Below are 26,150 nucleotides of genomic sequence, written 5' to 3'. Positions count from 1 at the left end.
ATGAGTGTTGTAATTGAGAGATAGGATGATAAAATATATCGATATCCTGGTGCTTTGTTACAGATTGCCACAAAATAAGATGAAAAGGCAATCCACAGTAGCCTGCAAGTGTAGTTGATTCCCTCTGTACCCATAATAGGGCTATATAAACACATTATCTTCTGTACAAATAGCCTGGAATTACTTTTATATTTTGTATATGATACATGTCATGGTCCATTAGCATTTTATTTCCCTGCATCCTTCTAGCACAGTTCCCAGTGTCTGAAGGACATTCACAAAAGTGTCATTGAGAAAAGATGTTTTCATGACCAGGGGCTGTGGTGGGATGGGATGCTAACAAAAAGATGTGTCTTAAGAAGCAGTCTTTTCTGCTTCTTGGATGAGAAAGCATGTCCTCTAGCTACACGTGGAGTTTTATGAATTCTTGGAGACAATTCCAAAGAGGCTGAGGCATGAAGATGGACAGCATGAAGCCTGAAATACTTTAAAAAAATTCCCATAATCCCTTCCTTTTGGTGAATCATGCTGAGTACTTCTGATTACAAGGAATTTCTGCCGATAGCAGAAATCTGTGGCAGAAAGAGGGCTGGGTGTTGGTCTGGAGGTGGTGCTCCAGCCATGGGCATTCAGTAAGTAATGCCCTTTGGGTGCTGTCTCTCTGCTGCCTCCATGCCACCCAACCCCAGGGACACATGACTCATTAAAGTAACTGTGAGTCTCACTGCTCAAACATGATTTCTGAAGTCTAATCTTGTGACTTGACAGAAGTGTAGTTTTTGAAAGTGATTGGTGATGCTCTGATGATATACTTTCCTCTTGTACTGTTTGTTAAGTGGGTGGATTAATCAAAAAATAAAATAAAAATACTATTAACCATACTTTTCCTGTTTCCAGGGTTTTACAATTCCCAGTGCTGTTTAAATTCGAAGTGGGTTCTGGGTTTAACCTAAGGCTTATTTAAGCAAGCACAATGTATTAATGTTAATAGAAGTATAACGTCAAAATATCTTTCCAGATAGTTTTATGATCATCTGGAAACCTCTAGCATTCAAAACAAGTCATTGTATCCAAGAAGTGTGTTAGAAAGGTGTCTTGTCTTCTGCAGACCCTGGGATCTGTATCCTGTGAGCACTTTGGAAAATGGAATTTATTCTACAAATTTTAGCCTTAATTTTGTCCTTGCTATCGCAGTGAACACTCTGAGGACTTGTAAACCAAGACCAAAAGCTTGCTCACAATCTCCTCTTGAATGTTTTTACCTCCTATTCCATAACTTTATCTGTCTCTGCAATGGTGATTGTTCCTGTACCTGCATCAGTACACCAATGGAAGGCATCTTTCTGACAATCATCTCACTGTCGTGTCCCCAGGATCTAGAAACTAGAGCAAGATAAAAGCAGGGTCCCAGGTAGGAGGCTGTTGTGTGAAGTTGGCAAATGGTGGTGGTGGTGGTGATGATGGTGGTGGTGATGGTGGTGATGGTGGTGGTGGTGGTGGTGGTGATGACGACGGTGGTGGTGATGATGACGGTGGTGGTGGGGACTAGGTAGCTGTAGTGGGGTGCTCAGAGGTGGTGGTGTAATGAGTAGATTGTGAATGGAAGGTCCAGAAGTGTTGTTAATGGGTTGTTTGTAAGTAGGAGGCAAAGTGGAGTCAGAGGTAACTCTGATTTTTAAGTTTTTTTCCCCTCTGACCTAAAAAGAGGGTGGAGTTCTCAGTCACTGACTAGGCATCTGGTTATATGATTCTGGGGTTCAGGCATAGATGCTGGGTTAAGATACAAACTCAGATTCTGTGTATACATTGAAATTAAAACCATCATATTGGATGCAATGACCAAAGGAGGGGCCATAAGTAGGAGAGAGAAAAGTTTTGAGAATTTTTTTCTTTTGGCTTGTATATGTGTATTTTAAATTGAACTATAGTCAGTTCACAATGTTGTGTCAAAGTTTTGAGGATTTAGCCCTGGGGCTTTCCTGGCAAAGGAGACTGTGTCAGACCATGCTCATATAGCTAGCAAGGTGAGGCATGAGAATTGGACATGGAATCTGGACCGCTGGTGGCTGCTGCTCACCTCCAAAGGGCACTTTGGGTAGGGTGGGTTTGGGCGAAAGCCCAGTTAGGATGGACCCAGAGAGACTTGGGAGTGTAGTGAGTACCATACACTCATTACAGGACCCAGATTTAAGGGGAAGGGTGTGAGCCACCCGATTGGGGACTTTTGCCATAAAAAAGAGAATTTGGCAATGACTGGTGAGGCAGGTGGGAATGTGAAATGTTTTAGCATGGTAGAAGCTGTTTACAGATAAAGACTATGCTGAGTTTTAAGAGAATACATTTGTGTTTCCACCCATGAAACCTGGGATGTTACTCAATGTATTCATAAATGTTATGAATAATCACACAACTTTTTTTGTTTGCATATATGTTCAAACACCTTTAGTAGCAGATACACCCTCCACCTCATCTCCAGAAACCCTGCTTCACGCTGTGGAAAGCCAGGGCTTTGCATTAGTTGGGTTCAAGTCTGGCACTGCTACTTAATAAAACTGTCAATGCTAGCTCAGCTTTCCAGGTGCTGTTTATGCTCCAGGCCTTTCTAGTGCTCTACCTGACACGTAATTCTCCGCAGACTCCTGTAGCACAGGAGCTATTGTAACACCCATTTTCCGGGTAGGAAAACTGAGATGCAGAAATGTTAAGTGAACTGTCCTCAGTCCCAGAGGGTAAAGCTGACCCTGAGGGTTTGTTAAACTGCTGTCCTACAGTTCTGTTTGCCCAGCCCTGGTGCTAACAGCAATCTAGAGCTGTCAAAAGGGAGTTTAAAAAATTCAACAACACGCTTATCTATCTCTTCAAGGAAAAAGTTAAACGGTGTTTGATTTTCCAATCAAATACGTATTAGTTCAACAGAGGCTTCAGTAAAACCAGAGACCATAGCCAGCATGATTCATAACTTCCATGAAATCAGTGTGTAAAGTTTAGACGTCATTTTGTGATAGTGGAAAGCAAGCTAAGGTATGAGTAACCTTTTGTTAGTATTTGCTCAGTAAGTCATGCTGCAGATAAACACAATCAAATTCCTTGGCTGGAATTTCTCTCCCAGGAACCCCTTTCTGTAGGAATACCTGCTTTACAAATAGTCTTGCCTTATAAACAGCTTCTCCTGCCACCACCCCCACCCAGGGAGGACTTCTCAGCCTGCAGTCAGTCCTGCGCTGAATGCCAGGAACTTGCTTCTGATCCACGGAGCACCTTCGCTACCTGCACCGCTGGGCCGCGGTGCTGCACCCCCGGGCGCTGGGCTGGAACGCAGGGCGCCTGGTGCCCACAGTGGGCGGTGCCTGCCTTGCTGTGTGGGGCTTTGCTGCTCTTGACCCTTTGTGGGGCAGGTTTAAGGCGAAGAGCATCTTTGTGAAGATGCTGCTGCTAATTTCCTGTCTCTTCGTTGGGCTCACGAGGGACTTGCTCTTTGCTTCATCACATTAGTAATTATGTAGGTAATCCTACTGAGGCATGTTTAGTCTCTTTTTTTCATGGTAGAAATGTTTTTGGAGTTAGATCCTAGAGCGGCACTTGGCTTTTCACTCCTGGAAAAAGTATTTAACTTCTCTAAGCCTCATTATATTCATATGAAAAATGGGGCCAATAGTACTTTCCTTGAAGCTCGTGAAGACCCAAAATAATGTCTGCAGAACTCCTGAGCAGATTATCTGGAGTGTCTCCCAAGAAGACTGTCAAAAGCTTTGCACACTAAGTGGTGTTCTTGTAAAAAGGTTTGCTGTGACTGTTAAACTGGACAAAGTGTGCAAAGCTCCTGGTGCTTAGTAATTTCAATAATAATTGTTTCTCTGTGTGAAGCATACAACGTTAGTTCAGGCATGGAACATGCCTTCATTAAGTTACATGGCTTCTGATACTCTGATGAGTCACACTTTGCTGTTTGTCAATAAATATGGTAGAAAAAGGACAGTTGTCAAACGGAAAGTAAGAGAAATATGACTAAAGTTTCCTTCGATGCAAAAAGGAAGTGTAAAGAAATAAAGGAAATTGCAGTGAATAAAACATTACTATACAAAAAAGAGGGATCAGCTGATGACAAAGCAGGACAAAAGCAGCCAACAATTCCAGTAGAAGAATCAGGGCACCGTACTCAGAAGAGGCAGCAGATTTCAGTGGATGAGAGCTTGTATTGTAATAATATATGGATACCTGGCTTGGCAAGTATTTTTTATAGACACTGCAGTGAAATTTCCTCCATTCCAAGAGGTATATTTTAATAACATCTTCCTATCTAACTAGTTAATAAATCAAAACCAGTCCAGGCTTGCCAAAATCATTTAGTTAAATTTTACTTTCAATGGACAGTTTTACAGTCAAGCACGTAAGTAAAATGTTTTATGTGCATCAAAGGTCAATTACCTTCCTAATGTAACTAGTCCACTTAAATTAGCGTAGTCATTGATAGTCATCCAGCTCCATAATCCTAGAAAGTCATTTTAAGGGCTATTGTAAGCTTATTTCTTACAGGAATGTAACCACTTTTCTATGATTCTTACCTCTTGCTTGCTTTATACTTAAATTTTCTCTATTTTGTAACTGACGCTAATGAATTACGTTGGTGGCTCTTGAAAACAGTCACACAATTACCCCAAGCAGGTGGATTCAGGTGTCGTATATACTGAATCAGAACCTGGGTAGAGGGCCTGGGGTCTGTTTTCAACAAGCACCCAGTCGTGATCATCTGCACTGTGGTGTGATGAACTTCCGCTTTCTGGCCTACAGGAGAACTTGTCTTTTGCTAAAGGACACCAGACCCAAATGGAGATTAAACAAGTGAACTTGACCTCAAATATTGGCCTCTTTTATACCAAATTCTTACCAATTGGGCCATGTATCTTAAGAATATAAATAACTACTTTAAAATACAGGAACATCGATTATGTGAAAACATTTTATCATCAAAACTTGCTGAGGTAATACAAAACTGAACATTTATCTCTGCAATAGCTGATCAAAACACTTAAAATGAATTTTTAGGCATGCTCAAATCCAACTCTTTAATCTCTGATTTTATCTGCTCCAGAAACATAGCAAATCATCTCATTTCTTAAAAAGCTCCTTATCATTGGTAAGTTTTAATAATCCCTGAAATGTAATTTAAATGTTCTATAAATGTTTCTTTTGATAAATTGGCATGTTTTGAAAAATTGGCTTAAATTACCTAATAACTTTTTTTTCTGTAGTGAAATGTAACTCCCACACAATTAATAAAACAATAGTAATATTTCAACTGTAAATGAGATCCTGAAATCATTACGATTAAATTAAAAGTCTTAAACCGACGGTGATGGAAAGTAACCACATTTTAGGTCCTCATTCAGTATTTAATTTGAAAAACAATATAAGTAAATAAAATTTTCTAGGAATTAATACTTTGTAAGTAAGTAAATAACGTTATTTTTGTGCCAACATTTAACCAAATAATTATGTTGTTTTTTGCATTTTTTATAATACAGATTTTTCTAATCATCAACACACAACACATTTATATATAATTTCCAAGACTGTGTGAAATGGTTTCAAACAATGTTTGTTTAGGTAACTCAGAGTCTATGTTGGCTTTTCAAAACATTGTGGACTATTAGAGCGGTTGAATCAAAATGACTCAGACAAGGAAAAAGGTAAAATGACTAAATTGAGTTTTCCATTAAATTCAACAGATAATTATTCAAAAATTAACTGTATTTTCCAAAAAGATCACAAATTTAAAACAGAAATGAACAGTAAACTATTTTTAGTTGCTTATAGGGAGAAATAAATTTGGAGATAAAAAAATCTTGTTATGACTTCAGTTAGAATTCTGAGTCAGGTTACTTATGAAAGTTGGGGTCACTAAATTGCTTCTATAGAATAATACATTATTTCAGAATTAGCACCAATTTGACATTTAATCATAATATCTTTGTTTAATAGTTACAGTGAACACGTACTAATTCAAACTTTAAGGAAGATAAATTAAAACACCAATATATCCTGTTGAAAATGTCATGTACCATAAATGAAATGTTAAAAACAAGGTTCAAATCTCAAAAAACTAGAAAGTTTTACAGAAATAGCCATTATACTTACATAGTCTCCACAAAACATTCTGATGGTAGTTGTTAACTTCAGAGCAGAGGGGCCTTAGTAAGTGATCAGTTGGACAGACTTGTTTCACTATGTAGGTGGAAAGAATTGAAGTTCACTGTTGAGATTTAAATATATCTCGTTCACCTCAGTCTCTCAGGCAAGAAAACACAGGGTCAGTTCTGGATACAGCAAGTCTCGAGATACAGTATTTATACGGGGCTATCAGTCCTAGTGAGTAGGTGGAATTATTGCGCAAAACAAATAGAACCCGTAGTCTTAGCCTGGTCCCATGTTGATTCAAGAAAGATAAATTAGCAGACCTATGAAAGATGTATAATCTTTTGCGACAGCTGGTGACTCCTGGAAAGTAGGCTGATAGCCACAAGGGTAATGATTTCTTTTCTGCTTTATCATTTCTGCCAGCCAGACGCTGCGAGGTGCTCGAGCCCCTGGCTTCCTACTGCAGGTGGCTGGGCTCTGTGTGCGCTTCTGCCGTTCTCTGAGTATTGTCACTATCGTGTATCTGGTCTTATGTTAAGATAACATGTTTAGAGTGGAGTTGATTCCCCAGGAGGAAGTCTTTGGAGGAATCATATTCACTGTTATTTTCACACTTTCACACATCTATTTTATTTTAATATCTAACTTTAATACAGTTTAAGGAAATGAATTTTAAAAATACCTCCAACTCTACTTGTGGCCTCACCCTCCCCCAGCTCCCCCCCCCCCAACTCCTCTTTCCTCCTCCTTTAATTGCTTTGGCCCGGTAAGTTATTTCCATTATTTTTATGAGTTTTAAAACAGCTCATCAATTTCTTCAAAAAAGGCTTCTAGCAGCTGGATTGAAATTGCATTGAATTTATACTTTCCTTTGGAGGAAACATGAGTTCTCTAAAAATGTATAATCTTTTGATTTATTTCTCAATTGTTTAAAAGTCTTCTTTACTTTGCTTCATGAATGTTTGTTGTTTTCAGTGCATTTATTTTAATTTTATATGAAATAACTCACATTTTCCATGAAAATCATATTGTAGTTGTTATTTATTTTGCAGTTATTTAGTAATAATAAACAGGTATTCTGTGGATTTGTGTATTTTTACATTTAATTCTGTGACCTTACTAAGCTGACTTGTTAGTTTTTATAGCTTTTATAAATTTTTTAAAATTTATTTTTCTTACCTTATTTCACTGGCTAGGAACTTAGTACAGTGTAGAATAAATGTAGGAGCTGGTGTCCTAGCTGCTCATGAGTCCTGGAGGGAGGCACTCAGGTTTTCTTAGTAAGTGTACTATTAGCTGTTGGTCTTTAATAGATGTCTTTTCACTTTGGGAAAGTCCCCTTCTAGTCATAGATTACTGATAGGTTCTTTATTTAATCATGAATGATCAGTGGATTTTTAAAATTTCTTTCTCTGAAATTATTAAGATAATCAAATGAATTGTCTTCTTTATTTTATTAATATAGTGAGTTATATTCATTTATTTTGAATATTAAATTAACATATATTCCTGGAAAAAAATTCTGCTTGGCCATTATACATGGTATTTCTAATATATTGCTGAATATAATTTGCTAGTATTTTGTTTAAAAAATTGCATCTAATATTCATGAAGACTATGATACTTGTATTTTCTCTTTCATAATGTTTTGCCTGGCATTGTTATCAGAGTAATACTGGCCTCATAAAATGAGTCGAGGATTTCTTTTTATCTGTTTTGAACAGAATTTGAGTAATACTAATACCATTTGGGTGGTATTAGCATTATTTCTTTCTTTAATATTTGATTGATTTCATCAGTGAAGCCGAAACTGTCTGGAGTTCCTGGTAAAGTCTTTTTTTATGGATTTAATGTTAATGGATATTCAAACTTCTATTTTGTCTTATGTTCAAATATTTATAATAGGGGATTTGAAGTTGTTTCTCCTAAATTCACGTGTGGGCCCACTCAGAATGGTTTCTGTTGACTCTTGTCCTGGATTTGCAGAACACTTTGCTGTTTCTTAGAATGGCTATTAATTTTTGTTTTAAATTTCCAGCATCCCTTACAATTCTAAGCTCTCATTTCTGATACTTTGCCCATGTAACACTATGGTTCACTCTGCTGGTTTGCATCACTGTAGCTGTGGGGTTGAGAAGACCCATAACCCAAAGCTGCAAATTCACGCCTGAAAGCCCCAACTCACATCTCTGACTCTTTTAAGAGCTATTTCTTGAGAGCAAAATTGCCTATAGCCTCTGTCTGATTCTGAGTAATTTCTACTGCCTTTACATAATTGACATTTTATTTTATCCAGTTCAATAACTGCTATCTATCATAATTTTTATTTCTCTCAAATGGTTGAGTCTATACAACCATTTTACTTGGACACCATTACTGGAAGTTCTCCCTTTATTCGCTGAAATTTAATTATTAAAAATCCTGTGAACATGATCCTTTCAATATTGTTTCTTTTTTATTAAGATTTCCTTAGAGTAATAGTGCACAATTTGCCAAAAACATAACTATCTTTCAAATGTATTGTAATATAATGAGATAGATGAATTGTTTTCTCAGTTCCCCATGGACGAATGTTACTGGTGGCTAGAATGAGGGAGTGACAGCCTACATTCTGGTTTTACTTTTTTTTATAGGTGTAAGCTTTGAGAAGCATATTCAGATAAGTATTTTGGTAGGAATAGGAAAAAACTTTTTATAAGACTATAACTCAGTTCTGTGAAGCTCTGAGTGATATGAACATTGTTATGTATCATCAACATGTTTATCACTTTACTAGTTGACAAATAAATTTGGTTTAGAAGGACTTGCTGTTCAATCATTATAATCATTCATCTCAATGTCTAGTAAATGCACAAAAAAGAAGACCTCTCTCATGACTATTAATTTTGCTCTAATTATTTTCTTAGATACATCTTGTTGTCAGAGTTAAAATTAAACACTACTGGGGGAAGGGAGCTCTATAAATAGGATTTCTGTCACCTGATATCAGTGACCTATATATTTATACCAGTGTTTCATTTTCTTGGTTATCTCTAAGTGCCTTGAAAAGACCTGACCAGGGGACAAAAGTCAGACACTGCAGAAACATATAGATGTAGTAGTAATTAAATATCATATTTGGAAATAATGAAGTTTGTAATTTTGACTTTCACTGAATTAAAACAGCAATAAACAACTGAGGGGAAGTAATTCATCTTAATTCAATGAAGCTGGGGTTTTTTCCCTTTTTTATTGAAATATAGTCAGTTTACAATGTTGTGTTAATTTCTGGCGTACAGCACAATACTTCTGTCATACATGGACATACATACATTCATTTTCGTATTCTTTTTTTTCTGTAAGTGACTACAAGATATCGAATATAGTTCCCTGTGCTGTACAGTATAAACTTGTTTATCTATTTTATATATACCAGTCAGTATCTATAAGTCTGGAACTCCCAATTTTGCAAAGTCCTGGGCATGAGGTCCCAGACTGCAGGGAACGACACTTTGGTCTCTGTACATAAGTTTATGTTCTTAAAATACAGGTTTGTGTACTTTGCAGACATTGACAATGAAGAAGTGAGTAGCTGTTGGGCCATTAGAAAAAGCAGGGCTTACACATCACACTAATAAGTCCTGCAAGTGGATCGTTTACTTAAGGCTCCTGTGTTGCTGTTATGTTGACCTAAACCTAACAAGTGTGTGGTTGAAACTCAACCTGCGCAGAGTCACAGTGAACAAGGGAAACGTGCGCCCGCTAGAAGCACAGATTGACGGGGTGCGGTTTAAATGTGTGACGGCGAACACCAGGTGTGTGGCCATCTGCTCGGAAGATCCATTCAGCCTTCCCCTCTCTTGAAAGCCAATTCCACGTCTTCACTTCACGGACCCTCACACCCCCGCCCTCTCCACTCTTCTTACTGTTGCTTGCTAGGACTTCTGCTGTTGAGGAAACACCCATGAATGCAAACAGATAATCGTGTTTTCATCCACACCCCAGACCCACGGCCCCTGCGCCTGACGCAGGCCCTTTCCACACCTGTGCCCAAGCCCTTGACTTCTGCGTTCTCTCTCACTCACACGAGGTCTTAATCTTGAAATTATCCCATTTCTAATCATCATCTTACTCTTTTAATATTTCCATTAGCCCCAGAACACGTTATAGCAACTCTCATTTTAAAAAGCAACAGCAGAGGGGGCTATATTCAATATCTTATAATGACCTTTAATGAAAGAGTATGAAAATGAATATATATATATTCATGAATGAATATATATATATATATATATATATATATATATAAAACTGGGACACTGTGCTGTGCACCAGAAATTGACACACTGTAACTGACTGTACTTCAGTTAAAAAAAATAAAAAGCAACTACCAACCAGAAGACAGGTTCCCTTGGCTCCATGCTCTCCACCAGCTGCACCCCCGCTTTCCTTTCCCTGGTGGAGAGACAGCTCCTTTGCCCAGTCATCTACCCTCCACATGACCACTCACCTCCTATCCTTTCAGTCACCGCCTCCCCCCAACTCTGCTCTTGTCATGAACAAACTGTCATTTTGCAAATCTAGTGGCCACTTCTCCCTTATCCTGGCTCTGAAGGACCGTCCTCTTGGCTTCCCTCTGACCGTGCTGGTTTCACTCTCTCAGTCTGCTGTGCTGTGATCCCCTCCTCTTCCCACATTTGGAAATGTTCCAGGGATTAGTCTTTGGTCCTTTTCTGTTTCTGTGTCAACATTTGCCCTGAATTATCAAATTTAAATCCCGGAGCTTTAAAACCATCCATGTACTTACGGGTCTCCATTTTCTGTCTTGTCCCTGAGCCCCAAATGTTGATTCGACACCTTCATTTGATGCCTGAAAATGGATCCAAAAGAATGTACATTTTCCTCACACCACCACACAGCTGCCCTTCCTTGTCAGTCAGAGCCACCACAGTCCCCTGAGCAGATAGCCAAAAATCTAGGCCTCACCCTTCACTGCCCTTCCTTTCTAGTCCTTTTACCCTGGAACACACACACAGATTATTTGTTAGTTTAAAGACTAAAAGTTCTGTCATCTGAATCTGTGCACTTTAAAAAATTTTTTTCTTTTTCTAGAACTTTAAAAATGTTACTATTGGTTATTCTAGCCAGCAATCTCTGTAACCTCACTCTGTATACCTCAAGATTCTTTCTGAAACAAAATATGAAAAATTACCTTCCCTGAATCGTGTTATAAGAGTAGATTTTTATTGCATATGCCACACTTGTCCGACTCAAAATGCCATTGTCAATTTTACAGATTGACAGAGAGAATGGATATTGAAATCTAAAGCAATTTTTCAAGTAAATCCACATAGAATACTCAATAGTTATCCATGTCATGAATAAAGGAACAAAATGTGATTTTAAAAGGTATCTTTATCTCTGCCCTTTGGGCATAGACTGATATTCTAAAGTCCATTTAAGGCTCACTCTAATTGGAAATTTGCACTGGCCACTTCCATTTTGTAGCAATAGAATTCATGAATAAAAATAACCCATTTTAAATTATTTTTCAAATCAGATCTCCAAATCCCCATAAGAAGAAATTGAATTAGAAGTCAAAGAAAAAAGTAACATACTATAAAATTATTTTCATCACTTTGAAAATTAGATTCTAGCACATTAGTTATATATATTAATTTGAAACAGAGTTCACATTCCTGAAATAATTTCATCCAATTAGCAGAGATTAGAAGTCAGAGAATCATTACCATTAAAGAAATCTTTGGATGCTAAATTGGTCTCATTTGAAATTAATGTGAAAAGCAAGGCGTGTTGAAAAGCAGCATCAACTCTTTCTGGATTTTCTTTACCTTTTGGTTTATAAATACTTCTCCTTTTGTCTGGAAATACAAACACACGTTGCATCTTATTCATGTGTGGCAGGTGTGGCCTGGTCGTGGGAGGAGCACGTGGAGCACATGTGACCAGGGGAGCCGCGAGCTTGATTTCACTCTTCTCAAAATCGGCAAGTAAAGCTTGTATCGTAATACAAAAATACCCCGTTTTCAATGTAAATATATGCTAACCTTGCCCATCGAAATAGGAAATATGTTTTCAGTGAAATGAGAGATTTCATCTTGGTGTGTGACTTTGGAGTAACTCGCAGGTGGGCACGATGGACTGCCCTCTTCCAGGTGCACATGCTCCTTTATCCTCGGAGACTCTGCACGCACGCGGCAGTGACGCTGTTGTCTCCCTGATGACACAGGATGTTTCTGAGCACCGCACAGTACACCTTTGCTCTCAACACTTTAAATAATTTAATTTATTCCTTAAAACCATCCAACGAAGTAGGCATTGCTAGTACTCCGTAGTATAGTTGGGATTGAATAGATGGAAAGATGGATTCAGATCATTGAAAAGACCCACAGGACTGCCTGGGGTGTCCTCGCATAAGGCCCTGGATGAAGATAAGGTTGGAGGTGGGGAAGGGGCCGAGAGAGTCCAGGGAAACCAAAGGGCTGCTCGTCTGGGTCCTCCTCGTTCACCAGCATGACCCACCTCCGGGTGGAAACGTCATCTGTGCCGTGCGTCTTGCTCTGGGAGAATTTGCTGCAAGTTCCTGGTGGGATCTTTTATGTCTCTCTGGGGATGCAGGCAGGCCAGGCTGACTAACCAGTACCCGCTGTTCCTGGGGTTGCTGCGGGAGTTACTTGGGGATATTTTGGAAATGCTGCATTCTGATACCCACCTCCAGTTCTGTAAGGAATTTCATGATGCAGGGCCTCGCACTGGGCTTTTTTATCTTCCGTTTATCCCAGGCCCGTTTTCTGGACCATGTTGCAGCCCCCTGGCTGCTACCTAAGGGCTGATAAGCAATGCGATTCCTCTGATGCTGGGGGGAGTACCACTCAGTTCTGCCCATTGAACAGGTTCTTCTTCTACCTCTTTAGTTGATGTAACACCATCAACGCATCAACAATGCACCTGCTTTCTAGCGGAATGCAGGTCGGGTTGGTCCTCCACCGTTGATGACCACCTACAATCCATGCTGTTTGGCCTCCTTTGGTGATGTGTCACAGGGAGGGGACCTTCTGTTACATCCTTCTTGAGTCCACAGGGGGATGTCGGACCCATCGCGCATGTGATGAGGACCCTAGTGGTCCCGCCGATGTTTGCTCTTGAATCCACTATTTCGTCTAAAGATAATTAGTTTTGGTAAGTTCTTCTCTACATTTCCCCCCATGCAGGATGACAGGACCCACGACAAGGGGTCTCTCAAGTCTCAAAATAAATTCCTGTCCTTTGTAACAGGAACAGTTTCAGTCAAAGCCCCACTAGTGGTAACAAGCCTGGTCTCCACGCGGTGTGCCTGGAAGTCGCCTCAGGCACCTTCTAGTCCTAACGCCAGCAGCTCCCACTGTGGGGCAGTAACCGGCTTCTGCCGGACGCTCCAGTCGGCTTCTGAGGGACATCTCCCGGCCCATCTGAGCTTGAAGGTCGTAAGCGTGGGACGGGAGGGTCAGGAAGGGCGTGGTTGCGCTTGGTTCTTGAGTTTCCTTCTGAAAGAGAACAAAACTGCTGCTTCTCAAAGCCCCACCCAAATTTAGGGTTTTCCTGTGGAAATTTTAAGGATAGGGGCTGGGAAGTTTCTCAGGTGTTGCACATGATTTCTCTAGACACCAAGCCACGGCATCAGCCTTAGGAGCGCTTGCTTTGATTCTGGAGACGGCAGGACCACGACTCGTTCTGGGTCGTCTGCGGGGCCTGGTCGCCCTGTCCCAAAGGTGCCAGGGCCTCTCGCGGGCTTTGCCGAGCCCTGTGCTTTAGTTCGTGTCATCAGCATCTTACGGTGCCATGTGGCCGACAAGTGCTTACAGTTCAGTTTAGCTCGGGGTTCAGATTGCGAAGAGCCCATATTGATAATATAGTAACTAACTGTACTTTGCAATGGAATTATGTTTATCTCTAATATGCAAAAAATGTAAAGAACTCACACAACTCGGTGGAAGAAAAAACAGTCTGGTTAAAAAATGGGAAAAGGAACAGAACATTTTCCTGAAGACCTAATTATACAAACGGCCAAGAGGCCCATGAGAAGACTCTCAACATCTCTCATCATCAGGTAAATGCAAACTAGAGCCACACGGGGTGCCACCTCACACCTGTCGGAACGGCCATCGTCAGAAAGACTGGACATAACGAGTGTTGGTGAGGACGTGGAGAAAAGGGAGCCCTGGTGCACTGTTGGTGGGAATGTAAACGGCACAGCCCCTGTGGAAAACAGGATGGAGGGTCCTCAGAAAACTAAACGCAGAACTGCGACATGACCCAGCAGTCCCACTCCTGGGTGTTTACGTAAAGGAGATGAAAACGACACTGAAGAGCTGTCTGCAGTCTCGTGTTCACAGCAGCATTACTCACAGCAGTCAGAATACGGAGACAACCTAAGCGCCTGTCACTAGTGGACGCGATGAAGAGGGTGTGGTACGGAGTATTATGATGGGTGTCACCCAGCCGTGCCGAAGAAGGCCACCTGCCGTTGTGGCAGCATGGGTGGACCTTGAGGGGATTATGCTAAGTGAGATACGTCGGAGAAAGACAAATACTGTGTAATCTCGAATGTGGAGTCCAAAAAAGCCAAGCTCACCAAAACAAGTAGAACGAGAGCTGGGGGGGGGGGGGAGGTGATGGTCACAGGGGCCAAACCTCCAGCTGTAAGATGAATGAGTCCTGGCACACACAGGAGAGTCTAAACACCTTTGTGCAAACACAGTGAAAGTGTGTTTTTCCATCCAGTTCACATAAATGCAAAGTGGCTTTGAATTTCTTCATGAGGAGAAACGGAGAGAAAGCATTAGCCACACAGCCCCCTTAGCTTGTCGCACAATTTGAACATTCACTGTCACTTGGGTGCTGCCGGTGGCCCAGGGCTGTTATTTCCCAGGATTTGGACAATCCACATTGTCTCCAGGTTCCCTCCGCTTTCCTCACAGGCCGTTAAACCAGGAATTTGTGGGTGTGGATACACCTGCATCTACAAGAACTTTAATTAAAATTTCTTCATGCGCTTCAGGGGTCCAACCCTGGTCTATCCTAATTGTTTTAAATTAGCCACTTGAGTGGGCTTAGAACATTTTAAAGGCTTCTGTTTGCTATGCCCCATTAAAAGGGAGCGGAGAACAGTTTTGCAGGACATTCCCCATCAGCTGTGTGAGATGAGACCTTCCACTTGAACGTCGTGTGCAGCCCAGGAACACACGCCGCAGGGCGAGACGACACTTCTCCCGACAAAGCCCTGCTTTAAGGCCCTGTTTGCCCTGCGTCCCGACAGTGGCTCAGCGAGTCTCTGGATGTGCTGACTGCAGCCGGCGCCAGGGCACCAGATTTGTGTGTGGGAAACACTTCCAGAATCCTCATCCTCAGGCCGCTCCCAGGTCACGTCACCGCTTTGGGCCCTCGCTGGGGCTGCGCCAAGTGGCCTTGGCCCTCCTGTCATCCAGGGTCACTCTTTACCTTTGTAGTTGGCCCTGACTCAGAGACGGTAAATTCCTTTCTGTGTAATAATCAGCTTTTTTAAGTTGCATTAGGGCTGGGTAGCCTGAGCAAATCCCAGTCTTGCAGAGGGTGAAGGCTGGAGAGGCAGGCAGGGCGCCTCACCGTGTTCAGTGATCCTCTGACACTTTCATGCTCATGCCATCTGTGTGTCCTTTTTAATGCTATTTTTTATCCACCTTCTGAATACTTAAGGCTCAGTTTAATTTTTCTGAGACTTTTTTTACTCCTTTTATTCTTATTTCCTTCCTTTTGAATAATCCTGATCTTTCCCCATCATTCGCCCCCGCAGTTTCCCACACCCGATCCTGTCCTAACAGCAGTCAGGCCCTACAGGGAGTCCTCATGTCACAGCACGGGCTGTGACGTTGACCCAAAGCACCGAGATAGGAGACAGTTTAGAATTATCGCGATGTGTTTTGGCAAAGCAGTTATGGTCCCGGTCTCCCTGGGCTTTACAGGCTGAGCCACGGGCCACAGTCTGTGGCCCCAGAGGCCACCAGCTGCTCCTCTTTACTGTCACCTTCTCCCCAAGAGTCTCATTAGCCAAGGTGCAGGGCTGTGTAATTTACACGGCTGCACCGAACACTTCTGTTGTAGGAGAGTTGCTAGTGAGTGAAGTGTTCGCTGTTGCCCTTGGCCCCCCAGCAAGCGTGGGGAGTGCAGCTGGGTTTGGGGTTGGGGGCCAGGAGAGAGCCCTGGGTAGGCTCTTAGTAATCGTGGCGTTTAGCCCTATTAAATGGCAAGGAAAGCCTCTCTTTTCCACGATGACAACAGTTCAGCACCTTGGTGGTGAGGATTTTCCATTGGTCCACACGTGGACTTGAGATGGTGAGAAGGTGTGTTACACTGTGATTGAAATAGGACATCGCTGTAAAGCTTTCCTGTTAACTTCTTAATTTTCTACTTTGGCTCACATGGAGATACAGCCCTAGTAACCAGCCTCAAGTTTATGTCAGTTGTTGAAACAAATTGGGTGTGATTTTGTGTTTTCTCTCTCCATAAAATAATTCCTTTCTCCTGTATTTATTTTATGATCAGGTATAAGTTTATGAGCATAGCCCTTACCATTAATCACTGTAATTTGATTAACTTTTGAACCTGTATCTATTATAAGGAAAGTTATCTTAGTACAGTTTTTGGGGGTGTGTGTTTTTAAAGCCCATGAGGTCAAGACATTGAGCCATTTAAAGTGGGTACACAGGCACAGTCTTAATAGCTTTATTATCTGAATGTGTGGTCAAGTCTATTTTCCCAGCACTTTCCAGCTCTGCTGGTATCTAACTTCATAAGAGAATTTAGAAAGTGTGCAGCAGCTAAGCACAAGTGACAGGCATGCCTTCATCTCTGGCCCAGGGCATGTTCAAATTGTGCTGTAAGATGCACCAGAGCCACCCAGATGACTCGCCCGCTCCACCTGAAACTAACGTGAGTCAACTCCACTTCAGTAAAACATAGAACTTAAATAAGAAACGCAGGAAAGAGATGAAATGGACGTTCAGTAAAACAAGAGAATGATGGTGATAAAACGCAGCGCACAGCACGGGCAGCTGCTCCGTGAGCGCACGGCGGGGGGCCCTGTGGCTCCGAATCGCTCTGAGTCCTGAGTCCTGAACTGTCCCCAAACGTGCGTTTGTGACTCTGCCTCTTACTCCTTAGACATAGCAAGATGTTTGCGATTGCAGGTTGGTGGTTTGCAGCGGCTACGCTTTGCAAACTGAAGGTGGCGTTCTTACTGCGGCGGGGTGCACTGTCCATCCTAAAGTGAGCAGAAGGGAGACAGCGATGAAGACTAGCGCGCTGTCGTGACTCACCGTCGCCAGAAGTGGGGGGGCTTTCTTCGTGTGTCATTTTTATTTAATTTTTTCCTGTGGATGTACAGACTCTAGGTGTTTTTCATTTTTTCCCTAAACTGCTGTAGGTCTGAAATACTTTAAAATGCAGTAAATACTACATATTGCAGTATGTTTTTTAAACTGTGTACATATTGCTGACACAGTTTGATTTGATTTGACAGCAATTTGATTATGACGCCTTAATGTTTTCTCTGTATTTATTTTGCGTGGGGTTTGTGGAGCTTTCTTGGATCTGTGGCTCTGTAATTTTTATTTATTTGGAGAAATTTGGCCTCTCTTCTCTGCATATTTCCTCTCTCCTGGAGCGCCAGCTGTGTTTGGTGAACAGGTGGCTGTAACCCCCGAACCTGCTCAGAGTACTTGTTAGCTGCCGTCTCCCCTTCCTGTGCTCCAGTTTGTGCAGTTGGTACTGCTTTGTCCTCAAGTGCGTCTTTCTTCAGGGTTTAATTTGCTTTTAGTTTCAGCTAGCACGTTTTCCATTTCATGTTGTGCTCTTCAGGTTTCCTTGTCTGCACATTGGTGTGTATATGTCTGCGTATTTTCTCCTGTCTTTTCCCTCTTTGTTTTCATTACTACTTTTCAATTTCCTGAGTATTTCTGCAGCACCTTTTTAAGGGATTGTCTGCTAATTTCAGGATTTATACCATTTTTGGTCTGTTTTTATGAACTAATTTCTATCCAGTTTATAGATCACATTTTCTGTTTGTTTTTATAAGGGGGCGATTTACAGGACTGTTTTTCATTAGATGATGGCATTGCAGTTATTATTTTGTTGAGTATCTATATTTTTGGGTCTTTCGCTGTACATTTTGGACTTTGACTTGGCAGGTAGTTGAGCCAGGACAATCTCCCCCGGCAGGACATCACCCCCGCAGCCACTGCGAAGTCCAGGCCTGCCTTTTGGTAAGTTTCCTTCTTGGTTGTAAGCTTTGCTCATGAGATTTTCACATGTTTCATGATTCCCAGTGCAGTTCTAAACAGTAATAGGCGTTCCGTAGACGTTTTCATCTTAATGAATGAGTATTTTAATGGATGTACGTTCATTTAACTCTCAGTAGGTGATTTCTGCTTTCTCAGCACATGCGGCACTATTTTAGGGCAAAAGAGCGAGAGCCATGCAGCAAAATCCAAGCGGCAGCGAGCCCCAGTTATTTCCGTGTTTGCCCCCGCATCGACGTGATGCTGCTTTGGGGCAAAGCTCACTTCTTGTCATGCACGGGAGAAAGGGCACAGGACAGAGCCCGGGAGCAGGGCTGAGCTGAGTACAGGCAAGGACACTGAGCCTGAAGGTCCTTTACAAATCCTTATTTTGAGTGGATTCTGCCTCTGGTGCAGAATCTCCATTGTGAGAAAAGGTGGTAGAGGGGCTGGGGGCCTAACCCGGAGCTTTGAAATGACCCCACATGAGGAGGGGCTCAGGCTGCTCCCTGGGAAATCCTTGCACCTTCTTCATCACGCCTGAGGGTCTCTGGCTGCTCTAAGTGCCCACCTGTCATTTTAGGAAAAAAGTGTGAAAATCACAGGCAGTCCTTCTTAGGACTGTGGTGGCCTGAACTGTGCCTTCCCCAGGTCCTGAGCTGACGTACCTGCCTGGCACCTCAGGGTGTGACTGTATTTGGAGACGGGGTCTTTGCAGAGGTGACTGGATTGAAACGAGGCTGCAGGGTGGGCCCTGACCCCAAGACTGGTGTCCCCATAGGAAGAGGAGACTGGGCCCCATGGAGAGACACTGGGGCCATGCGCCCAGAGGAGAGGCCACGTGAGGACACGGCAGAGGTGGCCCCCGGGCTTCAGGAGGAGCAGGACCTGCCTGTCCCTTGTTCTGAGCTTCTCAAGTCCAGACCGTGAGGAAACAAGTCCCTGCTGTTTGTCAGCCAGTCTGAGATGTTCTGTTACGGCCCCTGAGCCAATAAATACACGGGTCCTCTGCCAACTCCACGAGGGCTGGCTATCATGCCTCCAGGCCCGGCCCATGAAGAAGCAATGGAAAAACAAGCACAGCTGAGAGCTCTTAGTCCTGGCGCCTGCGGGAAGCGGTTCCCCCGGACGTCTTACACCCCTGACACGGCAGAGCTGCGGCGTCCAGGAGGTGAGACCTGAGGATCCTCACTCCTGGGGTCTGGCCGCCTGGCGCTGGTGGAGGCTTCCAGGAGGAATTACACGGGGGTGTACTTGTGTCTCAGAGAAGGTGGGGTGTCTTCAGTGACCCCCCACCCCGCCTCCTCCACGCCCAGGACTCGGTGCTCCGGTGCTGCTCCTGGCTTTGCTGGACGTCAAACGTAAATGATTAAGAACAGGTTTACGATTCTGTTTACTATTTTACTCGTGGTAGCTTAAGATCCAGGAAAAATTGAACTTTTAATGAGAGTATCTGGGAAATAGGAATAATCTGCTCTTTGTGGAACTTCTTGAGTCTGTGGAAGAGGGATTTTTCTGTGGGAGACATTTCAGAACTCTTCCATTCGGAGCACCTGTGCGAAGCAGCAGGTGGGTGGTGTCAGGAGTGGACGCGTTGCGGGAGTTTGATCCCCTCTCTGGCCTTACTTTGGTAGAGATGGCGAATGGAAACAAGCAAAATAAAACCCACATAGAGCAATGAAGCACAGGGATTGTGAAATTTGCCCAACTAATTCCTGAGTTTGTGCAATATATATGTGAGCTCCCCTCAAAAAGAAGTCAAGCCTTGGAGTGTGTTGTGGTTTTAGGCAGATCTGTCGTGTTATATGGTAAATCAGCACTGCTGAGTGACCCATAGCTTACTTTTGTCAGCCTGGGGCTGGATGCACACAGGGCTGCAGCGAGCACTGCTGTCTGATTGTAGCAAAGCTGAGTTAATCCTGAGAGTCCTCATCACAAGGAGAACTGTTTTTCTTTATTCTTTTCTTCTTTCTTTTCTTTTTATCCTGTCTGTATGTCATGATGGTGTTGGCTGAACCTGCTATGATAATCATCTCACAGTGTCTGTACATCAAGCCATCATGCTGTACACATTAAACTTAGAGTGATGTGTGTCAAGTTTTTCTCAGTAAAACTGGGAGAAAAACCCAGATTTTAATATATATTTGGTTAATTTTCATGAATGTATCTAATATTCAGTGTAGCTAGACCTCAGGTGAAATTTTGTATGCTCCCTGCTAAGGGTTAAAAAAGGCATTTCCTGTGAATTCTGTGTTCTTTGTGGCACAATGTGCAGGAAGAGGGGGTTTATCTAAAGGAAGACACAGCAGGAACTGAAGTGCGGGGTGCTGGGTCTCCACGCAGTTGTAGACCCCCCGCCCCCGTCTCGGTCTCTGGCCCAGCCCTGCCTGGTCCACAGGGACTTGCTCACCCGTTACCCTTTCTCCTGATCAACTCCGTTTCTCACTGTACATATCACTCATCATGTCTACTCTTGGTGTTTCTAGAACCTATCAAACTGTGTGCCTTGAAATCATGTCCTGCCATCCGTGGTCCTGGGGAGAACATGATGGTACAGTGGCACTGGGTCGCAGGGACAGAGGTGTGGGGCTCCGTCCTGCTCTAGTGTAGTTACGTATTGACTTAGGGAAGCCCTTCATCTCGCTGGGTCAGTTTTACATCTACAAATCAAAAGCCTTGATCTTGGCTGTGGTTTACCCACCACCAACCCAGTAGCTGTCCCATCCTCCCAACACAAAAGAAATACTAAGAATGAATACATAGTTGCTGACTTAGCTTTGCTAAGAAGACCTAAAAAGAGACTTGCTATCACCATTGTCTTCATAAAGAGAGCTTACCCTAGTACCAGAAAGTTCCAATAAGATATCATATTTAAGTGAAATAATTTCTAAGGAGTTGCTGCTGGTTGTAACTTTCCCCCTGACAGGTATGATTTGTCCATCAGCTCACTGGGCTAGTCCGCTGGTTCTCACGTTTACACATGACTCAGCATAACCAGAAGTGCTAGTTCAAAGGGAATGCTGAGATCCACCTACCATAGGTCTGATAGCAGTGGTCTAGGTGGGGCCCTGAGAATTTGCGTTTCTAACATGTTTGTTACCTGGTGATGTGAATGCACCTTGGCCAAGGACCATCCTTAGAGAACCAGAGGTCTAGGTAATTTCTAATACCCTTACTTTACAACCTCGATGGCTGTCCTGATTCTTCTGTGACTAATTGTAAACGAGTCATAGAGACATAGCCAACATTGCTATGAGTAAATATATCTTCCACCTACTAAAGAGTTTTAGACATCAAGATTTTAAGAGCCAATTTGCATAATTATATAGTTAACATAAGAAAATTTGAGCTTAAATACTACTTTTTGGTATGCAAGTGCTACAGTGTGCAGTATTTACACAGTCAAAGTTTAAGATTCTACAGATGAAACAACACCAGATAAAGAAAGTAGGTTGCACAAAATTCTTTCATAAATGTATTTTTGAAGTGTAGAAAATCACAAATCAGAAAAACACCATAAAGTGATTCTTTTAAGGTCTTATGTATAGCATTAGTGGTGACTTTTAAAGTTTTGCACGTGATTCACATGGAAGTGAAGTGGATATATAAAGGCTTTTACAATTTTTAAACAAAGTGACTTCTTTTGGAAGGAGGAGGAATCTCACAGTATTGGAGAGCATATTTTTTCTAATTGGTAATAGAGGAATGATTCTGGATATGAATACTCTGTAATTATTTGCTTGAAAAGCTTGACAAGGAGGCAGTGAAGCGTGGTTAATGGTGTCACAGTAAAACTTAATGGTAGCGTGTGATGCGGAGGGAAGCGCGTCTGAACTCAGCGATGTGATCTCACACATGTCTGCCCCACCCAGGAAGCAGACTGTAGAAGCCAAAGGAGCAAAACAGCTACCTTTTAGTATTCCGCCATTGCCTTGACAACTGGTAATTGGTATCAACTTTTGTCTCATTTGTAAAGTGAACGGATTTTCTTTTTAAACAGGCGCTTTTATTAACAGCAGTTAGTTTAAATATATAATTGTGGGCAGCTCAGTACAACTGGCATTGTACATGCAGATGGCTGAAAATGTCACTGTAATTGCTCTTATGATTTTAACTACAATATCCAATCATCCAGCAAATGTGTTGCACTTGGCTTTCTGAGGGTTAGGGGTATGAAAATAATGTCTTTTTATTTGTCATATTTCTCTTTTCCCCCCAGTTGTATCATATATATGTGTTCTTGGTGCTTCAATTTTTCTTTTAAAATTAGTTTTTGCAAATTATATTAGATTTTAGGAAAATGGTAAGAGCAGACATTCAAATGAACAAATTAAAGAACATTTTCTTGCAATAAGGTTGTTCACAGTTATGATTCTGACACTGATAGACACCTGATAACGTTCCTGTGGATCTGAGGCTTTGGATGAAAAAAGCCTTACATTTTATACCACAGTTGCAGGAAGTAACTAAGGAGAGGATACATTCTTAGTGGAGAAAAGCTCAGTGTTGACCCTAGGCAGAGCTTTTACATTCTCAAGGGATAAGGGGGAAAAGTGTAATGAACACCAGCAGGATGCCTGCGTCTATTCCTTGTGACTGTAACACTGGGGGCTGTAGAAACCAGGTGGCTTTGGAGGGTGCTGCCTTTCTATTGATTAAAGATTTTGCCTAGAAATTAAGGGACATTCCAGTTACATCCTTTAATATTCCAAGTGATGCTTCTGGGCTAAAACACGTAACTCAAAGTGGCCTCAGCAGGAGCAGAGGAAGCAGTTGAGAGAATAGTTTGATCCAAATGAGAGAGAATGACTGTGTCCAGGGAGCGTGAGTGAAGAAAAGCTGAAGAGATGCTTTGAAAACCATGTGTGTGAGACGTGGTGCTCGTTGGACATGCGGTGGTGGAAAGCAGGTGCGGGGGAGGCTACGATTCAGAGTGCAAATAGGTAGGTGGCTTTTGTGCCACTAACGAAGGACGATTGGGTATTTGAATCGCCAGTGAGCATTTAGATGCAAACAGCCGGTAGGCAGTTGGAAACAGAAATAGACAACTCGAGAGGGAAATCTGCAGCCTGTGTGTGGTGAGCTGATGGTGTGTTGTCAGATGATTGACAGATGGCGTATGAAACAATGGGAGAATGGAATTGGACCAGATCCCTGGGGAACAGCAGTACTGGAGGGGAATTAAAAAAGAAGCCATTCTGTCAAATATTTTAAAAAATATCAGAACCTCACAAAATGTTCCCCAAAACAGGAGAAACCACTCTCAACTTACTTCATGAGGCCAGTAATTCCAGTGCCAAAGATACCATAAGAAACCTATGGACCAACATCATTCATGAGTATAGATGCAAAATTTCTTAACAAAACGTCAGCAAACCAAATTAAGCAACATATAAAAATGATTATACACCATGGCCAAACAGGATCTATTTCAGAAATTTGAGATTGGTTTCTCATCAGATCATCAGTTACTCTGATACGCCATATTAGTACAATAAAGGACAAAACCACATGATCATGTCAGGAGAAATGGATGAATAAGCTGACAGTATCCAACACCTGTTCATGATAAAAACTCTCAGCTAGGAACACAAAGGACACGTCTCAGCCTAACAATAGGCACCTGTGAAAAACTGCAGTTACACTCACACTTGGGGGAGGGTGTGGCTCAGTGGTAGAGCGCATGCCTGGCATGCGTGAGGTCCTGGGTTCAAATTGCGTTATATCTTGGGGAACCATGGACACTCACACATTCAAAGCATTTTAAAAACATAAGCTAACACAGATGCGCTAAGCAATAAAGTCACTGCACATGTCATTCTGGGGGGAGTGTGATGAAGCTGGGAGATGAAAAGGGCCATGCCTGCCGAGGCAAAATGCTGTTTTACACAGATTTCCACTTTCAACAAAGCAACCTGTGTGGTGGCCACTGGCTTTGCCCCAGTGTCCAGATTCTGTTCCTTTTAAGAAGGTCACACCATCAGAAAAATTTGACATTTGCTAAAAATAAACATAAGGTTGATAACTGCTAATACTTACACCCTATGTGTCCAGGGTCGCACAGCCGGGCAGTGACAGAACGGGGGGTGGTGGGGTGGAACAGCTCGACTAGTTCTAGAGTTTTTGTTTCAGTTGAGGAGCAAAAATGACTCACACAGACACACAAATGGGTAAACGGCATAACGGCTCTGCCTCCTGTCTCTCAGGATTAATGAGGACGGATGCCTTTGGCTCGGGTATCGATGACCTGGTACCCATGTCCTGCATCAGGAGACAAACCCGGAGGCAGTGGAAGGTTCTCAGACATGCAGCTTCCCTGAGTGGTGGCCCTGTGCAGCGGGCACGTGGCCGCAGGGACGCAGCAGCGGGAACGTGGAGACTGACGAGGGCTCGTCTAGGGGTGGAAGCACAAGCTTTCTGTTGTTACGGACTCAGGAGCAGAAACCCACATTTTCTGTTTACGGAGTTCTTCCACTTCTGGCTTTTCTGAACTGCAGTAAAGCCCTCATCTCAGGATTTCTCCCAGGTCCCTGAAAGTCGGGGCGGCTAGGCCACTTCACAAGGTTGTGGGTTGGTAAATGAAAACAGCTGAAAAGCACTTAATCTCCGTGCCAGATATGTTTGCCATATTTGCATTTTGCCAAATGTTTCTCCACACCATCATCTCCTTCCTTTTTTTTTTTAAGTAAAGGTCCACGTTCTGAGGTTGCAATGAAAGCAGTTTCGTGGGGGGCCCTGCTGTCAGCCAGCCTCTGAAATCTGCTCCTCTGCAGGTGAGCTTACTGCCGGACAGACAGTATTCCTAGTGCTCTGCCTCCAGTGGTGGACATGGCCTGAGCAGCGGCCTTGCGCCTCCGATGCCACCAGCACTGTCCCCGTTGTCCCTGTGGCGATCCGCAGGCTTCGGTTATCGTCGGCTGCTGTCTCCAGTTACTGGACGTCCGTGCGCAAAGGGAAGAAGGCCTGTCTTACCTTGTAGCTCCTAAAGACCTGTGCTTTTCCTGCTTAGAGTCTTTGATGTTTCTAAAGCTTGTATGGTTGGCCTGCTCTTTCCAGCTTTACTGAGAGGATAGTTACTTGTTTCTGCTCTTTGCCTGCACGTTGGTGGTCCTGCCTGTTAATGTGGTCTGCACATACAGATGTACTGAATTTAAAGAGTAGAATTGTATTAATTGAATGGATATTAACTAAGAACATATTAGGACCCAGACGTTCTGCTTGAATCAAGGTAAACAGATCATAAAATGCTGTATGAACCCTTCTCGAATGGGTCCTCGTGTGATGGTGAAAGTAAACATTAATCAGATTATCATAAACGAGTCACTTGGCAAGTGTGAGAACAGTACATGATGCAGGCGTCAGAGACCAGTTCTCTTTAGGGCCCTGGGAGGCTTCTGTGCAAAACACACACCTGAAGTTTGTGCAAGACCCTGGTGCGGAGCTCAGAGGGAAGGAAAGTGTTTCAGTTTAGAGGGAACAAAGCTTTCCAGTTCCTTGGTGAGGAGGACACATAGAACTTTCAAGAAATGATGGGTGAAATTCCAGAAATGATGGAGCCGAGGAAGTAAGGAGCGGGAAGGACCAGAGAGGTAGACGAAGGCCAGATGTGGGCTTTTAGATTTATTGAAGATTTTGGTCCTTTTGTTAAGAATTAAGGCATACCACTCATGTGTTTTAAAGAGAGAATTTATTTGTCAGGCATATATTTTTTATTTTTAATAGCAG

The 26,150-nt window shown here is 42.6% G+C and overlaps 1 protein-coding gene across 2 annotated transcripts in view; it reads right to left on the bottom strand.

Moving 5' to 3' along the window:
- ANXA10 (annexin A10) overlaps positions 1 to 6,466 on the bottom strand; it is a 51,355-nt gene extending 44,889 nt beyond the window's left edge. Inside the window, exon 1 of one of the 2 annotated variants that reach the window (XM_010960585.3) lies at positions 6,136 to 6,466. In XM_010960585.3, the coding sequence (XP_010958887.3) occupies positions 6,136 to 6,153 (18 nt within the window). In that variant the 5' untranslated portion in view covers positions 6,154 to 6,466. The remainder of the gene's footprint in view (positions 1 to 6,135) is intronic. The other variant, XM_045520804.2, reaches the window with a different exon arrangement.
- Between the last annotated feature and the right edge of the window lie 19,684 nt (positions 6,467 to 26,150).

Source organism: Camelus bactrianus, chromosome 31 (assembly GCF_048773025.1).
Source record: "Camelus bactrianus isolate YW-2024 breed Bactrian camel chromosome 31, ASM4877302v1, whole genome shotgun sequence".
NCBI lineage: Eukaryota > Metazoa > Chordata > Mammalia > Artiodactyla > Camelidae > Camelus > Camelus bactrianus.
Note: the sequence above shows the minus strand (reverse complement) of the source record. Positions and strands in the feature narration are given on the sequence as shown.